The following is a 19,741-nucleotide window of genomic DNA, read 5'->3' on the forward strand; positions in this document are numbered from 1 at the left end:
CTTAAACTCCATCCGTCTAGCAATGAAGGACAAAATTCCATTTGCCTTCTTTTTTTTTTTTTTTTATAAATGTTTTATTGAAAATTTTTTCCCAAACAACAATTTTTCCCCTCTTACAAAGCAAACGCAACAATAACAATACAGAAATTTTAAACAATACACAAGTAACAAAACCCCTTTATCTTTGACCTAAACTAAACCCCCCCTCCCCCACCCCCCCCCCCCGCCCCCCTCCCCCTGGGTTGCTGCTGCTGGTCATCTGTCTTCCCTCTAACGTTCCCCTAGGTAGTCGAGAAATGGCTGCCACCGCCTGGTGAACCCTTGAGCCGATCCTCTCAGGGCAAACTTTATCTGCTCCAGTTTAATGAACCCCGCCATATCATTTACCCAGGCCTCCAGTCCGGGGGGTTTCGCCTCCTTCCACATGAGTAGGATCCTGCGCCGGGCTACTAGGGACGCAAAGGCCACAACGTCGGCCTCTTTCGCCTCCTGCACTCCCGGCTCTTCCGCAACTCCAAATAGAGCTAACCCCCAGCCTGGTTTGACCCGGGCCTTCACCACCCGCGAAATCACTCCCGTCACTCCCTTCCAATACCCTTCCAGTGCCGGGCATGCCCAAAACATATGTGCGTGGTTTGCCGGGCTCCCGCCACACCTCCCACATTTGTCCTCCACTCCAAAGAACCTGCTCAATCTTGCCCCATTTGCCTTCTTAATCACCTGTTACACCTGTAAACCAACTTTTTGCGACTTATGCACTAGCACACCCAGGTCTCTCTGCACAGCAGCATGTTTTAATATTTTATCATTTAAATAATAATCCCTTTTGCTGTTATTCCTACCAAAATGGATAACCTCACATTTGTCAACATTGTATTCCATCTGCCAGACCCTAGCCCATTCTCTTAGCCTATCCAAATCCCTATACAGACTTCCAGTATCCTCTGCACTTTTTGCTTTCCCACTTATCTTAGTGTCGTCTGCAAACTTGGACACATTGCCCTTGGTCCCCAACTCCAAATCATCTATGTAAATTGTGAACAGTTGTGGGCCCAACACTGATCCCTGAGGGACACCACTAGCTACTGATTGCCAACCAGAGAAACACCCATAATCCCCACTCTTTGCTTTCTATTAATTAACCAATCCTCTATCCATGCTACTACTTTCCCTTTAATGCCATGCATCTTTATCTTATGCAGCAAACTTTTGTGTGGCACCTTGTCAAAGGCTTTCTGGAAATCCAGATATACCACATCCATTGGCTCCCCATTATCTACCGCACTGGTAATGTCCTCAAAAAATTCCACTAAATTAGTTAGGCACGACCTGCCCTTTATGAACCCATGCTGCGTCTGCCCAATGGGACAATTATAGGAAGGATATGATTGGAGACGGTGCAGAGGAGATTCACCAGGATGTTGCACGGGATGGAACATTTATGAAGAGAGGTAGGATAGAACAAACAAAGAAAGTTACAGCACAGGAACAGGCCCTTCGTCCTTCTAAACCATGCTGCCCGTCTAATCTAAAACTTTCTACTCTTCTGGGGTCCCCCATCCTATTCATCTATTTGTCAAGGCGTCCCTTAAATGCCACTTATACCTGCTTCCACCACCACCTCTGGCAGTGAGTTCCAGGCACGCACTACCCTCTGTGTAAAAGAATTTCCCTTGTACATCTCCTCTAAACTTTGCCCCTCTCACCTGAAACCTGTGTCTCCAAGTAATTGACTCTTCCACCCTGGAAAAATGTTTCTGACCATCCTCTCTGTCCATGCCCCTCATAATTTTGTCGACTTCTGTCAGGTCACCCCTCAACCTCCGTCGTTACAGTGAGATCAAACCAAGTTTAGACCATAAGACCATAAGACATAGGAGTGGAAGTAAGGCCATTCGGCCCATCGAGTCCACTCCACCATTCAATCATGGCTGATTTCAACTCCATTTACCCGCTCTCTCTCCATAGCCCTTAATTCCTCGAGAAATCAAGAAATTATCAACTTCTGTCTTAAAGACACTCAACGTCCCGGCCTCCACTGCCCTCTGTGGCAATGAATTCCATATACCCACCACTCTCTGACTGAAGAAATTTTCTCCAACTTTCTCGAACTTTCTGAAATAAAGTTTCTCCAACCTCTCCTCACAGCTAATGCCCTCCATACAAGGCAACATCCTGGTAAATCTTTTCTGTACTCTCTCCAAAGCCTCCACGTCCTTCTGGTAGTGTGGCGACCAGAATTGAACACTATATTCCAAGTGTGGCCTAACTAAGGTTCTGTAAAGCTGCAACATGACTTTTCAATTTTTAAACTCAATGCCCCGGCTGATGAAGGCAAGCATGCCGTATGCCTTCTTGATTACCTTCTCCACTTGCGATGCCATACTCTTAATGGTTCTGCCATTTGCTGTATCTTTCCCTACTGTATTAGACCTTCCAGAATGCGTTACCTCACATTTGACTGGATTAAACTCCATCTGCCATCTCTCTGCCCAAGTCTCTGACCGATTTCTATCCTGCTGCATCCTCAGACGGTCCACATCACTATCCGCAATTCCACTAACCTTTGTGTTGTCTGCAAACTTACCATCAAACCAGTTACATTTTCCTCCAAATCACTTATATATACTACAAACAGCACAAGTCACAGCAGTGATCCCCACGAAACACCACTAGTCACAGCCTTCCACTGCTACCCTCAGTCTTCTATGACCGAGCCAATTCTGTAACTATCTTACCAGTTCAGCTCTGATCCTGTGTGACTTCACCTTCTGTACCAGTCTGCCAAGGGGCTTACTACCTTCATCAATCATCTTCGTCACTCCCTCGAAAAACTCTTATCAAGTTAATGAGACACTACCTCCTCTTCACAAAACCATGCTGCCTATCACTAATAAGTCCACATGCTTCGAAATGGTAGCAAATCCTGTCTCGAAGAATCCTCTCCAATAATTTCCCTACCACTGACGTAAAGTTCACCGGCTTGTAATTTTCTGGATTATCCTGCATTTTCCTTTTAATTTTCTGGGTTATCCTTAGGCTTGGATGGTTTTCATTGGAGCCGAGAAGGGGGCCCGTGTGTGTGTGTGTTTGGGGGGGGGGGGGAGCTGATTGAGGTGTACAAGATTATTAGGGGCTTGGACAGGATGGATAGGGAGCAGCTGTTCCCCTCAGGGGGTGGGGGGGGGGTGGGGGGTGGGGGGGGGGGTGGGGGGTGGGGGGGGGGGGGGTGGGGGGGGTGGGGGGGTGGGGGGTGGGGGTGGGGGTGGGTGGGGGGGTGGGGGGGGGGGGTGGGGGTGGGGGGGGGTGGGGGGGGGTGGGGGGGGGGGTGTGGGGGTGGGGTGGGGTGGGGGGGTGTGGGGGTGGGGGGGGGGGGGGGGTGGGGGGGGTGGGGGGGGTGGGTGGGGGGGGGGTGGGGGGGTGTGGGGTGTGGGGGGGTGGGGTGTGGGGGGGTGTGGGGGGGTGTGGGGTGTGGGGGGGGGGTGTGGGGGGGGGGGGGGTGTGGGGGGGGGTGGGGGGGGGGGTGGGGGGGGGTGGGGGTGGGGGGGGGGGTGTGGGGGGGGGGGGGTGGGGGGGGGTGTGGGGGGGGGGTGGGGGTGGGGGGGGGTGGGGGTGGGGGTGGGGGGGGGGGTGGGGGGGGGGTGGGTGTGGGGGGGGGGGGGTGTGGGGGGGGTGTGGGGGGGGGTGTGGGGGGGGGTGGGGGGGGTGTGGGGGGTGGGGGGTGTGGGGTGTGGGGGGTGGGGGGGTGTGGGGGGGTGTGGGGTGTGGGGGGGGGGGTGTGGGGGGGGGGGGGTGTGGGGGGGGGGGTGTGGGTGTGGGGGGGGGGGTGTGGGGGGGGGGGGGTGTGGGGGGGGGGGGTGTGGGGGGGGGGGGTGTGGGGGGGGGTGTGGGGGGGGGGTGTGGGGGGGGTGGGGGGGTGGGGGGGGGGTGGGGGGGGGGTGTGGGGTGGGGGGGTGTGGGGGGGTGTGGGGTGTGGGGGGGGGGGTGTGGGGGGGGGGGGGGTGTGGGGGGGGGTGTGGGGGGGGGTGGGGGTGGGGGGGGGTGTGGGGGGTGGGGGTGGGGGTGGGGGGGGGGTGTGGGTGTGGGGGGGGGTGTGGGGGGGGGGTGTGGGGGGGGGTGGGGGGGGGGGTGTGGGGGGGGGGGGTGGGGGGGGGGGGGTGTGGGTGTGGGGGGGGGGTGTGGGGGGGGGTGTGGGGGGGGGTGGGGGGGGTGGTGGGTGGGGTGGGGGGGGGGGTGGGGGGGGGTGGGGGGGGGGGGGGGGGGGGGGTGGGGTGGGGGGGGGTGGGGGGGGGGGGGGGTGTGGGGGGGGGGGTGTGGGGGGGGTGGGGGGTGGGTGGGGGTGGGGGTGTGGGGGGGGTGGGGGTGTGGGGGGGGTGGGGGGTGGGGGGGGGTGGTGGGGGGGGGGTGGGGGGGGGGTGTGGGTGTGGGGGGGGGGTGTGGGGGGGGGTGGGGGGGGGGGGGGTGGGGGGGGGGGGGTGTGGGTGGGGGGTGTGGGGGGGGGTGGGGGGGGGTGTGGGGGGGGTGGGGGGGGGTGGGGGGGGGTGGTGGGGTGGGGTGGTGGGGGGGGGGGGTGGGGTGGGGGGGGGTGGGGGGGGGGGGGGTGTGGGGGGGGGTGGGGGGGGGGGGGTGTGGGGGGGGTGGGGGGTGGGTGGGGGTGGGGGTGTGGGGGGGGGTGGGGGTGTGGGGGGGGGTGGGGGGTGGGGGGGGTGGTGGGGGGGGGTGGGTGGGGTGGGGGGGGGGGTGGGGGGGGGGGGGTGGGTGGGGTGGGGGGGGTGGGGGGTGGGGTGGGGTGGGGGGGGTGGGTGGGGGGGGTGGGGGGTGGGGTGGGTGGGTGGGGTGGGGGGGGTGGGTGGGGGTGGGGGGGGTGGGTGGGGTGGGGGGGGGGGGGGGTGGGGTGGGTGGGGTGGGGGGGTGGGGTGGGGGGGTGTGGGGGGGTGTGTGGGGGGGTGTGGGGGGGGTGTGTGGGGGGGGGTGGGGGGTGTGTGGGGGTGGGGGTGGGTGGGGGGGTGTGGGGGGGGGGGGGGTGGGTGGGGGGGGGGGTGGGGGGGGGGGTGGGGGGGGGGGGGTTGGGGGTGGGGGGGGGGGGGGTGGGGGGGGGGGGTGGGGGGGGGGGGGGGTGGGGGTGGGGGGGGGGGGGTGGGGGGGGGGGGGGTGGGGGGGGGGGGGGGTGGGGGGGGGGGGGGGGTGGGGGGGGGGGGTGGGGGGGGGGGGGGTGGGGGTGGGGGGGGGGGGGGTGGGGGGGGGGGGGGGTGGGGGGGGGGGGGGGGGGGGGGGGGGTGGGGTGGGGGGGGTGGGGGGGGTGGGGGGGGGGGGTGGGGGGGGGGTGGGGGGGGGGGGGTGGGGGTGGGGGGGGTGGGGGGGTGGGGGTGGGGGGGGTGGGGGGGGGGGTGGGGGGGGGTGGGGGTGGGGTGGGGGGGGTGGGGGGGGGGTGTGGGGGGGGGGTGTGGGGTGTGGGGGGGGGTGTGGGGTGGGGGGGGGGGGTGGGGGGGGTGGGGGGTGGGTGTGTGGGGGGGGTGTGTGGGGGGGGTGTGTGGGGGGGGGGGTGGGGTGGGGGGTGGGGGGGGGGGGGTGGGGGGGTGGGGGGGGGGGGGGGGGGGGGTGGGGGTGGGGGGTGGGGGGGGGGGGTGGGGGGGTGTGTGGGGGGGTGTGTGGGGGGGGGGTGGGGGGGGGGGGGTGGGGGTGGGGGGTGGGGGGGGGGGTGGGGGGGGGGGGGGGTGGGGGGGTGGGGGGGGGGGGTGGGGGGGGGGGGGGGTGGGGGGTGGGGGGGTGTGGGGGGGGGGGGTGGGGGGTGGGGGTGGTGGGGGGGGGTGGTGTGGGGGGGGGGGGTGGGGGGTGGGGGTGGGGGGGGGGGGTGGGGGGGGGTGGTGTGGGGGGGGGGGGGTGGTGGGGTGGGGGGGTGGGGGGGGGGGGGTGGGGGGGTGGGGGGGTGGGGGGTGGGGTGGGGGTGGGGGGGGGGGGTGGGGGGTGGGGGGTGTGGGGTGGGGTGGGGTGGGGGGGTGGGGGGGTGGGGGGTGGTGGGGGTGGGGTGGGGGTGGTGGGGTGGGGGGGGGGGGGGGTGGGGGGTGGGGGTGGGGGGTGGGGGGGGTGGGGGGGGGTGGGGGGTGGGGTGGGGTGGGGGGGGTGGGGTGGGGTGGGGGGGGTGGGGGGGGTGGGGGGTGGGGGGTGGGGGGGGGGGGTGGTGGGGGGTGGGGGGTGGGGGGGGGTGGGGGGGGGGGTGGTGGGGGGTGGGGGGGGGTGGGGGGGGGGGGTGGTGGGGGGTGGGGGGGGGGTGGGGGGGGACTTAACAGGGGTAAGCCATGGGGTACGGGCCTCTGGCACGGAGTCTGTCCCTGTTGCTCAGAAGGGAAGGGGGGTGAGGAGCAGAGCATTAGTTATTAGGGACTCGATAGTCAGGGGCACAGATAGGAGATTTTGTGGGAGCGAGAGAGACTCACGTTTGGTATGTTGCCTCCCAAGTGCAAGGGTACGTGATGTCTCGGATCGTGTTTACCGGGTCCTTAGGGGGAGGGGGAGCAGCCCCAAGTCATGGTCCACATTGGCACTAACGACATAGGGAGGAAAGGGGACAAGGATGTCAGGCAGGCTTTCAGGGAGCTAGGATGGAAGCTCAGAACTAGAACAAACAGAGTTGTTATCTCTGGGTTGTTGCCCGTGACACGCAATAATGAGATGAGGAATAGGGAGAGAGAGCAATTAAACACGTGGCTACAGGGATGGTGCAGGCGGGAGGGATTCAGATTTCTGGGTAACTGGGGCTCTTTCTGGGGAAGGTGGGACCTCTACAGACAGGATGGCCTACATCTGAACCTGAGGGGCACAAATATCCTGGGGGGGAGATTTGTTAGTGCTCTTTGGGGGGGTTTAAACTAATGCAGCAGGGGCATGGGAACCTGGATTGTAGCTTTAGGGTACGAGAGATTGAGAGTATAGAGGTCAGGAGCACAGATTTGACTTTGCAGGAAGGGGCCAGTGTTCAGGTAGGTGGTTAGAAGTGTGTCTACTTCAATTCCAGGAGTATACGAAATAAGGTAGGGGAACTGGCAGCATGGGTTGGTACCTGGGACTTCGATGTTGTGGCCATTTCGGAGACATGGAGCAGGGACAGGAATGGTTGTTGCAGGTTCCAGGGTTTAGGTGTTTTAGTAAGCTCAGAGAAGGAGGCAAAAGAGGGGGAGGTGTGGCGCTGCTAGTCAAAAACAGTATTACGGTGGCGGAGAGGCAGCTAGATGGGGACTCTTCTTCCGAGGTAGTATGGGCTGTGGTTAGAAACAGGAAAGGAGAAGTCGCCCTGTTGGGAGTTTTCTATAGGCCTCCAAATAGTTCTAGGGATGTAGAGGAAAGGATGGCGAAGATGATTCTGGATAAGAGCGAAAGTAACAAGGTAGTTATTATGGGAGACTTTAACTTTCCAAATATTGACTGGAAAAGATATAGTTTGAGTACATTAGATGGGTCGTTTTTTGTACAATGTGTGCAGGAGGGTTTCCTGACACACTATGTTGACAGGCCAACAAGAGGAGAGGCCACGTTGGATTTGGTTTTGGATAATGAACCAGGCCAGGTGTTAGATTTGGAGGTAGGTGAGCACTTTGGGGACAGTGACCACAAGTCGGTGACGTTTACGTTAGTGATGGAAAGGGATAAGTATACCCCGCAGGGCAAGAGTTATAGCTGGGGAAAGGGCAATTATGATACCATTAGACATGACTTGGGGGTGGGGGGGGGGGGGGGGTGGGGGGGGGGATAGGTTGGAGAAGTAGGCTGCAAGCGTTGGGCACACTGGATATGTGGAGCTTGTTCAAGGAACAGCTACTGCGAGTTCTTGATAAGTACGTACCGGTCAGGCAGGGAGGAAGGCGTCGAGTGAGGGAACCGTGGTTTACCAAAGAAGTGGAATCTCTTGTTAAGAGGAAGAAGGAGGCCTATGTGAAGATGAGGTGTGAAGTTTCAGTTGGGGTGCTTGATAGTTACAAGGTAGAGAGGAAGGATCTAAAGAGAGAGCTAAGACGGGCAAGGAGGTGACATGAGAAGTATTTGGCAGGTAGGATCAAGGAAAACCCAAAAGCTTTCGATAGGTATGTGAGGAATAAAAGAATGACTAGGGTAAGAGTAGGGCCAGTCAAGGACAGGGATGGGAAGTTGTGTGTGGAGTCTGAAGAGATAGGCGAGATACTAAATGAATATTTTTCGTCAGTATTCACTCAGAAAAAAGTTAATGTTGTGGAGGAGAATGCTGAGACCCAGGCTATTAGAATAGATGGCATTGAATACGTAGGGAAGAGGTGTTGGCAATTCTGGACAGGCTGAAAATAGATAAGTCCCCGGGGCCTGATGGGATTTATCCTAGGATTCTCTGGGAAGCCAGGGAAGAGATTGCTGGGCCTTTGGCTTTGATTTTTATGTCATCATTGGCTACAGGAATAATGCCAGAGGACTGGAGGATAGCAAATGTGGTCCCTTTGTTCAAGAAGGGGGGGTAGAGACAACCCCGGCAGCTATAGACCGGTGAGCCTCACGTCTGTAGTGGGTAAAGTCTTGGAGGGGATTATAAGAGACAAGATTTATAATCATCTAGATAGGAATAATATGATTAGGGATAGTCAGCATGGCTTTGTGAAGGGTAGGTCATGCCTCACAATCCTTATCGAGTTCTTTGAGAAGGTGACTGAACAGGTAGATGAGGGTAGAGCAGTTGATGTGGTGTATATGGATTTCAGTAAAGCGTTTGATAAGGTTCCCCACAGTAGGCTATTGCAGAAAATACGGATGCTGGGGATTGAGGGTGATTTAGAGATGTGGATCAGAAATTGGCTAGCTGAAAGAAGACAGAGGGTGGTGGTTGATGGGAAATGTTCAGAATGGAGTTCAGTTACAAGTGGCGTACCACAAGGATCTGTTCTGGGCCGTTGCTGTTTGTCATTTTTATCAATGACCGAGAGGAGGGCGCAGAAGGGTGGGTGAGTAAATTTGCAGACGACACTAAAGTCGGTGGTGTTGTCGACAGTGCGGAAGGATGTAGCAGGTTACAGAGGGACATAGATAAGCTGCAGAGCTGGGCTGAGAGGTGGCAAATGGAGTTTAATGTAGAGAAGTGTGATGTGATTCTCTTTGGAAGGAATAACAGGATTGCGGAATATTTGGCTAATGGTAAAGTTCTTGGAAGTGTGGATGAGCAGAGGGATCTAGGTGTCCATGTACATAGATCCTTGAAAGTTGCCACCCAGGTTGATAGGGTTGTGAAGAAGGCCTATGGAGTGTTGGCCTTTATTGGTTGAGGGATTAAGTTCCGGAGTCAGGAGGTCATGTTGCAGCTGTACAAAACTCTGGTACGGCCGCATTTGGAGTATTGCGTACAGTTCTGGTTACCGCATTATAGGAAGGACGTGGAGGCTTTGGAGCGGGTGCAGAGGAGATTTACCAGGATGTTGCCTGGTATGGAGGGAAAATCTTATGAGGAAAGGCTGATGGACTTGAGGTTGTTTTCGTCAGAGAGAAAAAGGTTAAGAGGAGACTTAATAGAGGCATACAAAATGAGCAGGGGGTTAGATAGGGTGGACAGTGAGAGCCTTCGCCCGCGGATGGAAATGGCTGGCACGAGGGGACATAGCCTTAAACTGAGGGGTAATATATATAGGTCAGAGGTCGGTTCTTTACACAAAGAGTGGTGAGGCCGTGGAATGCCCTGCCTGCAACAGTAGTGAACTCGCCAACATTGAGGGCATTTAAAAGTTTATTGGATAAGCATATGGATGATAATCTCATAGTGTAGGTTAGATGGCTTTTGTTTTTTGTCTTCCCATGTCGGTGCAACATCGTGGGCCGAAGGGCCTGTACTGCGCTGTATCGTTCTATGTTCTATGTTCACTGTTGCTGTTGATACAACGTTTGGTGGCATCGCCGACAGACTAGATAATGGCATAAAATTGCAAGAAGATATTGACAGACTCGGTGAATAGGCAAATTTGTGGCAAATGAAATTCAAAGTAAACAAGTGTGAGGTTATACATTTTGGACCAAAAAAGAATAGAAAAGAGTACTTTCTAAATGGAAAGAGGTTCGGTCCAGTGGATGTCCAAGCTGCAAACCATTCCTCCAGATCCTTGCCCTTCATGGATTTAATGAAGGCCAAGGCAATCATTGGATTATTGAAAGACTTGACGGAGTTGTTGGATACTATTTTTCGGGTTGCAGGATAAAGCCTGACGTAATTCACTCTCCACAGTCTTGAGCTGCATTTGAACTTCATCGAAGTCTCGAAACTTCGTTTGTGTTGCTGCCGAAAAGTCCTGAATCCTCACTCCCTCCTGGGGCCAGGTGCCATCTCACCGTACCCGTCTCCAGGACCTTCTTTCACGTTGTGGAAGCGAATGATTACAGGCCTGGGATGAAAACTATCCCTCAGTCTCAGAGACAGGACACGATGCACCCTTTCTAATTTGAAACGCCCAGGCTTCAAATCCAGTTGCGAAAACGTGGCAGTCGGTCCTTAAAGAACCTCACAAGAGCCTTACCCTCCACACTAAATGGACAGAAAATAACAATTTATGGGCGGCATGGTAGCATAGTGGTTAGCACAGTTGCTTCACAGTACCAGGGTCCCGGGTTTGATTCCCAGCTGGGGTCACTGTCTGTGCGGAGTCTGCACGTTCTCCCCGTGTGTGCGTGGGTTTCCTCCGGGTGCTCCGGTTTCCTCCCACAGTCCAAAGATGTGCAGGTTAGGTGGATTGGCCATGATAAATTGCCCTTAGTGTCCAAATAAAAGGTTAGGTGGGGTTACTGGGTTCCGGGGATGGGGTGGAGGTATGGGCTTGGTTGGGGTGCTGCTTCCAAGGCACAGACTCGATGGGCCGAGTGGCCTCCTTCTGCACTGTAAATTCTATGATGACCATCTGACAGACCAATGACTCGGATGTTCTTTCTGTGACCCTCGGTTCTCCAAATCCTCCGGGACCTCCGCCAGCCACTCGGCTGGTTTTCAAAGGATTGAATTCTTGTCTCCGTCGAGGAGGCATCTTGCTGAACGTTCAGGATTCTCTCCTCCGGATCATCGAGCCTCTCATGGCGTTTTGCAGCTGGTGCTCACAGATATTGAGTCAGCACACTCAGCCTCTGGTCAGTAACACTGATAATGTCGGCAGTCATCATTTTCACCGCCTCCCAGAGCCCCAGAGTGCGCGGGGTCGAGACACCTCCTGAGGGTCAGGCCGCCATGTTGAAAAGGCGGCTCCATTTCCACTGAATCCACCTACGCTGTTTTATCGCCGCATTTCTTGACACTTTTTGGCATAATCCTACCAAACTGAACCCTGGTGTCTTCCAGGGACACGAACACAATATTAATTCAAGGATTAGGTAGATGGGTGCCGGGCAATCAGGTAAGTGACAGATTGTAGGTGAGTGGTGCCAGAACATGCGGAAAAACAGCTACTCCAGCTCCCATATCACAAACCCGACATCCCCCCCCCCCCCCCCCCCCCACAGACTTCTGATTGATGAGGGTTATGTGGAACTGGCAGGTAAATGGAGAGAAAGCTGAGATGAGGAGGGATTTCTTTACTCGAGGATGTGGTGAAGCTTTGGAATTCTGTACCCCAGAGGATTTACAGTGCAGAAGGGGGCCATTCGGCCCATTGACTCTGCACCACCCTTGGAAAGAGCACCCTACTTAAGCCCACACCTCCACCTATCCCCGTAACCCAATAACCCCATCTAACCTTTTTGGACACTAAGGGCAATTTATCATGGCCAATCCACCTGACCTGCACATCTTTGGACCATGGGAGCAAACCGGAGCACCCGGAGGAAACCCATGCAGACACAGAGAGAACATGCAGACTCCGCACAGACAGTGACCCAAGCCGGGAATCTAACCTGCGACCCTGGAGCTGTGAAGCTACAGTGCTAACCACCGTGATATGGGGGATAGTGTGGGAAAACAGTGCTGAAGTTGGTCAGCCAATGATCCCATTGAATGGTTCAGGCTCGATGGGCCGAATGGCCGATTGCAGCTCATATTTGTTGTGATCTCCTGGATAGGAAGTTGTGATCTCCTGGATAGGAAGCTGTGAGCTGAGCTTGGATCTGTCAATCAGCCTGAATTTGCACAATCAGGAGAATTAGGAGGGTCAATATTGGATACAGCAGAGTGAGGATGGAGGGAGAGTGTATAGGATGGAGATTTACAGCTTTCGGGGAATAAGAGAGAGGAAAAAATGTTCCATAGAAACGAGAATTGTTGTTCTACGTTTCTGTCCTGTACTGACAGTGATGAATTTTGTAAATTGTTTTTACAGGATATTCCAGGAGGAGGAATTACAGACAGAAATCTCAAACATTACGTCTCGATCCGACAGTCACTCGATTCCCTGGAACCTGAATATCATCGGCCTTTGAATCTAGAAGGAGAAATGTTTGCCCGAACTGTCAACTAAAGATTTCAAACATCAGTGTCACTGGAAAAGCACCGAGACCCACACAACACACACCCGAGTGAGAGAGTTCATAGACTCCCAGAATTTACAGCGCAGAAGGAGACCGTTTGGCCCATCAAGTCTGCACCATCCCTTGGAAAGATCACCCTGCCTAAGCCCACACCTCCATCCTATCACCGTAACCCAATAACCCCATCCAACCTTTTTCAACACAAAGGGCAATTTAGCATGGCCAATCCACCTAACCCGCACATCTTTGGACTGTGGGAGGAAACCGGAGCACCCGGAGCAAACCCATGCAGACACGGGGAGAACGTGCAGACTCCACACAGACAGTTCCAGTGAACTGTCTGAGGAAACCAGTTACACAGCCTGAATAAACATAACATTCACAGCAGGGAGAGACCATACACGTGTTGTGTCTGTGGAAGAGGCTTCAATTGATCATCCAACATGGAGAGACACGAGGCAACCCAAATCATGGGGAATCCGTGGAAATGTGGGGACTGTGGGAAGGGATTCCAAGTCCCATCTCAGCTGGAGATTCATCGACGCAGTCACACTGGGGAGAGGCCATTCACCTGCTCTCAGTGTGGGAAGGGATTCATTGATTCATCCACCCTGCGGAAACATAGGCGAGTTCACACTGGGGAGAGGCCGTTCACCTGCTCTCAGTGTGGGAAGGGATTCAGTCAATTATCTAACCTTCAGGCACACCAGCGAGTTCACACTGGGGAGAGGCCATTCACCTGCTCTCAGTGTGGGCAAAGATTCACTCACTTATCCCACCTGCGCACTCACCAGCGAGTTCACATTGGAGAGAGGCCATTCATCTGCTCTCAGTGTGGGAAAGGATTTACTGAGTTATCCGCCCTGCAGAGACACCAACGAATTCACACTGGGGAGAGGCCATTCACCTGCTCCCAGTGTGGGAAGGGATTCATTGATTCATCCACCCTGCGGATCCATCAGCGAATTCACACTGGGGACAGGCCATTCACTTGTCCCCAGTGTGGGAAGGGATTCCGTGATTCATCCACCCTGCAGAAACATCAGCAATTTCACACTGGGGAGAGGCCATTCACCTGCTCTCAGTGTGGGAAGGGATTCACTCAGTCATCCGGCTTGCAGTCACACCAGCGAATTCACACTGGGGAGAGGCCATTCACCTGCTCTCAGTGTGGGAAGGGATTCACTCAGTTATCCACCCTGCAGAAACACCAGAGAGTTCACACTGGGGAGAGACCGTTCACCTGCTCTCAGTGTGGGAAGGGATTTACTCAGTTATCCAACCTGCATTCACACCAGCGAGTTCACACTGGAGAGAAGCCATTCATCTGCCCTCAGTGTGGGAAGGGACTCACTCGGTTATCTCACTTGCGGACACACCAGCGAGTTCACGCTGGGGAGAGGCCCTTCACTTCTCAATGTGCGATGGGATTGCATACTTCATCGCACCAGCTGTGACGCCAACAATCTCACAATTGAGTACAGTGGTTGGATTCTGCTGTTACTGTTTCTGCTCTACACCCAGGACTGCATTTTGTTCATTCTGACAGGTGGTCAGTGGGGATGGTCGGAGAGTTTCTTTCTGCTGGACTGACCGGTCTCACCACTTTGCCTCCAGTGGGCTGATGCTCTTTGAGCCTTGTTGCTAATACCTGGCTCCAAATTGCACAAGAATCACCGAGTGAAAGGATGTTGGGAAGTGTGAAGATATTTAGTTGCTATTTCTGTTTGGAACCCCCAAAGCATGCCACGTTGCCATGGAGATGGGCCCTGGTGGTTACATGATTCTTTTTAATTTATCTGGGCGTTCCTCACAGAAGAAAACTATCAGGGTGTGAGGGGTATGTTGTCAGAGGTGGTCTGGGAAACTGATTGGTACAGGGAATACCTAATATTTAAGGAATTATTACATATTTATCAGGGGTCAGTTTGCTTAGTTGGTTGGACGACTCTTTGTGATGCAGAACAAGGCCAACAGTGAGGATTCAACTCCTGTACAGGCTGAGTTTATTCATGAAGGCCCCGCCTTCTCAACCAGGCCCCTCGCCTGAGGTGTGCTGACCCTCGGGTTAAATCACCTCCAGTCAGCTCTCTCTCTGTCAAAGGTCCTATGGTCCTCTGGGATTTTTGTGACTTTTAATTTGCATATATACAACAAATATAGATTCTTTTAAGGAACAAAAATCCAACCGGAAAAGTGATGTAACCGTGGCGAACAAGAAAAGTTAAAGATTCCATGAGCTCCATTAGAATTCAGCAAAGGGGGACCAAGAAACTGATGAGAGCAAACTGGTGAGAAACTTAAAAAACGACTGGAAAAGCTTCTACAGGAATGTGAAAAGGAAAAGATTCGCAAAGACCAATGTGGGTCCATTCCAGGCAGAGACAGAAGAGTTTATAATTGGGAGTAAGGAAATGGCAGAGAAACTAAACGACGTGTGTCTGTCTTCACAGAGGAAGATACAGAAATTGTCCCCAAAACACCAGAGAATCAAGGGACTGGCAGAGATTAGAATTGGTGAAAAAGTAGTACTGGAGAAATTAATGGGACTGAAAGTGAATAAATCCCCAAAAGCTGATGATCTACATCCCAAAGTGTTGAACGAGGTGGCTGTAGAGATCTCTATTCCTCATTCTAAACTCTCCTGACTCTATCTGGAATGGACAAACCTTTGTCTGAGCCAAACATTTCCTTTTTACGTAGCCACAGAAGCTTTAACAGTTCATTTTTATGTATTTTGCGAGTTCACATTCTATTCTATTCTCCCTTTTTTACCTCGGTGTCTTGGTCGAAGAACGGAAGTAAATCCTCGGGAATGAATCATCACTTTGGACAGGTTCTGAGATAATTAAGTTTCGACTTCTAGGACAGAGTTACTAAAATCGTGGAGTGTGATTTTAGATTGTGCAAAAGGGCAAAGTTCTAGTTTATAGTTTACTGTGTAGGTTTCCGAGTTAAAGTAGCTTCTAGTTTGTTTGTTGCATTAAAAGTCAGGAAACTTGAAGTCCCGTCATGTGATCCTTTAATTTGTGGACTGGGAATTTGATTGTTTCCAAGAAATTGCTGACCTTTATGGGGGTCCTAATCCACAAGTTTTGTCTTCCTATTTGACCCTCGGGCACCTTTCTGTCTCTATTGCTCGTGTCAATGACAGCCAGTTGATGGAGCTGAGGGCTGAATTTATCTGAGAATAACGGGGCTTGTTCCCCAGTTGGGAAACTGCCATGGGCGTCGCTAATAGAGACAGGAAGGTGCTGGTGGACTGAGTGTGAACTGCACCTCCAACCAATCAGGGGTGAGGGTGACCGAGGCTGATGGTGATGTGACCCCCAGGGTTCAGTGCCCCTGTGTCCAAAGCGGGGAGTCATGGGAACAGGGTACAGAGGAGCCGAAGGGAAACCATTTGGGACCAGAACATTGTGAACATCCTGTTACTCTGGTTGTCTTTGATCCTCAAGTAATTTTCTGTTAGTTTTTTTAACCATGTTCTGTTTCGTCAATAAACTTTTAACAGGAAAATATTTGAATTTGTTGAACTTTTCCTGATTAAATTTGTTCACTTTCGGGAAAGTGGGTGAGAGGGTTTGACAGGCTCTTTAACAGAAAGTGAGTCCCTCTAAGGTAATTGGCAAAGGAGCCAGAGGGGTAGAGGAGATTTGATTTTTCTTTTGACAGTGTTTGAAAATGGGTTTAAGGAATCAATCGTGACTGACTAATTTATCAAGGTTCTCTGAGGAAGTGACAAGGGATGTCAATAAAGGGGAAGCTGTAGATGTGCTTTATCTGGATTTCCAGAAGGTATTTCCCAAGGTGCCACATCAAAGGTTATTGCACAAAATAAGAGCTCATGGTGTGGAGGCAACATATCAGCATGGATAGAGGATTGGTTAACTGACAGGAAGCAGCCAGTAGGTATAAATGGGTCATTTCTGGGTTGATAAAATGTGACAAGTGGAATGTCACCAGGATCAGTGCTGGGCTCTCAACCATTTACAATCTGTATGAATGTGTTGGATGATGGGATTGAATGTCTGGCGGCGAAATTTTCTGAAGCCTCGACGACAGGTAGGAAAGTAATTTGTGAAGTGGATTTAAGGAGTCGGCAAAGGACTACATAGGTTAAGTGAGTGGACAAAAACCTGACAGATGGAGCATAATTTGGGAAAATGTGAATTGTCCACTTTGTCAGGAAGTATTAAGTAAAACAATATTATTTAAATGGAGAGAGATGCAGAACTCTGAGTTGCAGAGGGATCGGTGTGCCCGATCCCAAGTTAGTCTGCAGGTACAGCAAGTGATTAGGAAGGTCCATGGAATATTATTGTTTATTGCAAAGGAAATCTAATATAAATGTAGGGATGTTTTGCTGCAGTTGTATAGAGTCAGAGAGGTTTACAGCATGAAAACAGGCCCTTCGGCCCAACTTGTCCATACCGCCCAGTTTTTACCACTGAGCTAGTCCCAGTTGCCCATATTTGGCCCGTAACCCTCTATACCCAGCTTTCCCATATAACTGTCTAAATGCTTTTTAAAAGACAAAATTATACCCGTCTCTGCTACTGCCACTGGCAACTCGTTCCAGATACACGCCACCCTCTGTGTGAAAGAATTGCCCCTTTGAGCCCTTTTGTATCTCCTCTCTTACCGTAAACGTACAGACTTATATAAGATCACTTCTAAGCCTCCTGCACTCCAGGGAAAAAGTCCCAGCTTCTCCTTATAAATCAAACCATCAAGTCCCGGTAGCATCCGAATAAATATTTTCTGCACTATTTCTAGTTTAATAATATCCTCTCGAAAATAGGTTGACCAGAACTGTACACAGTACTCCAAGTGTGGCCTTACTAATGTCTTATACAACTTCAGCAAGACGGCCCAACTCCTGTATTCAATGTTCCAGCAAAGATCAGTGGGAGACTAGAGGACTGGGAAATCTTTAGGGGGCAACAGAAAGCTACTAAAAAAGCTATAAAGAAGAGTAAGATAGATTATGAGAGTAAACTTGCTCAGAATATAAAAACAGATAGTAAAAGTTTCTACAAATATATAAAACAAAAAAGAGTGGCTGAGGTAAATATTGGTCCTTTAGAGGATGAGAAAGGAGATTTAATAATGGGAGATGAGGAAATGGCTGAGGAACTGAACAGGTTTTTTGGGTCGGTCTTCACAGTGGAAGACACAAATAACATGCCGGTGACTGATGGAAATAAGGCTATGACTGGTGAGGACCTTGAGAGGATTGTTATCACCAAGGAGGTAGTGATGGGCAAGCTAATGGGGCTAAAGGTAGACAAGTCTCCTGGACCTGATGGAATGCATCCCAGAGTGCTAAAAGAGATGGCTAGGGAAATTGCAAATGCACTCGTGATGATTTACCAAAATTCACTAGACTCTGGGATGGTCCCGGCGGATTGGAAATGAGCAAGTGTGACACCACTGTTTAAAAAAGGAGGTAGGCTGGAGATGGCGTCCTGTAAGGGAATGAGCCTAAAAGCGCTGGCGACGGCGCCGCTACCGTTCTCCCCGAAAAGGTACACCACAAACCCAGTGGTGGTGGCGACCGTGAAGATCTGGGGGCAGTGGAGACGACATAGGGGAGTGACGGGTGCCTCGGTGTGGTCCCCGATAAGGAATAACCATAGGTTCGTCCCGGGGAGGATAGATGGGGGATTTCGATGTTGGCAGCAAGCAGGAATTAGGAAGCTGAAGGACCTGTTTGTGGACGGGACATTTGCGAGTTTGGGAGCATTGGAAGAAAAATATAACTTGCCACCAGGGAATGCTTTCCGATACATGCAAGTGAGGGCATTTACGAGGCAACAAATAAGGGGATTTCCACGGCTCGTGACGCAAAGGGTCCAGGATAGAGTGATTTCGGGGGCATGGGTTGGAGAAGGTAAAGTGTATGAAATATACAGGGAGATGAGAGACGAGGGGGAGGCGATGGTAGAGGAGCTGAAGGGAAAATGGGAAGAGGAGCTAGAGGAAGAGATTGAGGAGGGGCTGTGGGCAGATGCCTTAAGTAGGGTAAATTCCTCGTCCTCGTGTGCCAAGCTTAGCCTGATTCAATTTAAGGTTCTACACAGAGCGCATATGACGGGAGCAAGACTGAGCAGGTTTTTTGGGGTGGAGGACAGGTGTGGGAGGTGCTCGGGAAGCTCGGCGAACCACACTCACATGTTCTGGTCATGTCCGGCACTGCATGAGTTCTGGGAAGGTGTGGCAAGAGTGAGTTCAAAGGTGGTGGGGGTCCGGTTCAAACCAAGCTGGGGGTTGGCTATATTTGGGGTTGCAGAAGAACCGGGAGTGCAGGAGGCGAAAGAGGCCGACGTTTTGGCCTTTGCACCCCTAGTAGCTCGGCGAAGGAGTCTACTTATGTGGAAAGAAGCGAAGCCCCTGGGCGTGGAGGCCTGGATAAACGACATGGCAGGGTTCATAAGACTGGAACGAATAAAATATGCGTTAAGAGGATCGGCTCAGGGGTTCACCAGGCGGTGGCAATTTTGTTTATTTTTTTTCCATCTGTTGTTAGTTTAATATATTATTTAAATAACGTTTAATGTATATTCCTTTATTAAGTTGTAAAAACGGAAAATCTTTGTTTGAAAAACTTCAATAAAATATATATATATTTTTTAAAAAGGTGGTAGGCAGAAAGCGGGTAATTATAGACCAGTGAGCTTAACTTCGGTAGTAGGGAAGATGCTGGAATCTATCATCAAGGAAGAAATAGCGAGGCACCCGGATGGAAATTGTCCCATTGGGCAGATTCAGCATGGGTTCATAAAGGGCAGGTCGTGCCTAACTAATTTAGTGGAATTTTTTGAGGGTATTAACAGTGCAGTAGATAACGGGGAGCCAAAGGATGTGGTATATATGGATTCCCAGAAAGCCTTTGACAAGGTGCCACACAAAAGGTTACTGCATAAGATAAAGATGCATGGCATTAAGGGGAAAGTAGTAGCATGGATAGAGGATTGGTTAATTAATAGAAACCAAAGAGTGGGGATTAATGGGTGTTTCTCTGGTTGGCAATCAGTAGCAAGTGGTGTCCGTCAGGGATCAGTGTTGGGCCCACAACTGTTCAAATTTTACATAGATGATTTGGAGTTGGGGACCAAGGGCAATGTGTCCCAAGTTTGCAGACGACACTAAGAGAAGTGGTAAAGCAAAAAGTGCAGAGGATACTGGAAGTCTGCAGAGGGATTTGGATAGGCTAAGTGAATGGGCTAGGGTCTGGCATATGGAATACAATGTTGACAAATGTGAGATTATCCATTTTGGTAGGAATAACAGCAAA

General features: G+C 53.1%; 1 protein-coding gene across 6 annotated transcripts in view; it reads left to right on the top strand.

Moving 5' to 3' along the window:
• Nucleotides 1-15,968, top strand: part of LOC140418258 (uncharacterized) — a 33,042-nt gene extending 17,074 nt beyond the window's left edge. For 5 of the 6 annotated variants that reach the window (XM_072501709.1, XM_072501708.1, XM_072501706.1 and 2 more), the window contains exon 2: nucleotides 12,294-15,968. In XM_072501709.1, the coding sequence (XP_072357810.1) occupies nucleotides 12,885-13,898 (1,014 nt within the window). In that variant the 5' untranslated portion in view covers nucleotides 12,294-12,884 and the 3' untranslated portion in view covers nucleotides 13,899-15,968. Of the gene's footprint in view, nucleotides 1-11,350; nucleotides 11,376-12,293 lie in introns of those variants that run through there. The other variant, XM_072501710.1, reaches the window with a different exon arrangement.
• The last annotated feature ends 3,773 nt before the right edge of the window (nucleotides 15,969-19,741 follow it).

The sequence above is a fragment of the Scyliorhinus torazame genome, chromosome 5 (genome assembly GCF_047496885.1).
Source record: "Scyliorhinus torazame isolate Kashiwa2021f chromosome 5, sScyTor2.1, whole genome shotgun sequence".
Classification (NCBI taxonomy): domain Eukaryota; kingdom Metazoa; phylum Chordata; class Chondrichthyes; order Carcharhiniformes; family Scyliorhinidae; genus Scyliorhinus; species Scyliorhinus torazame.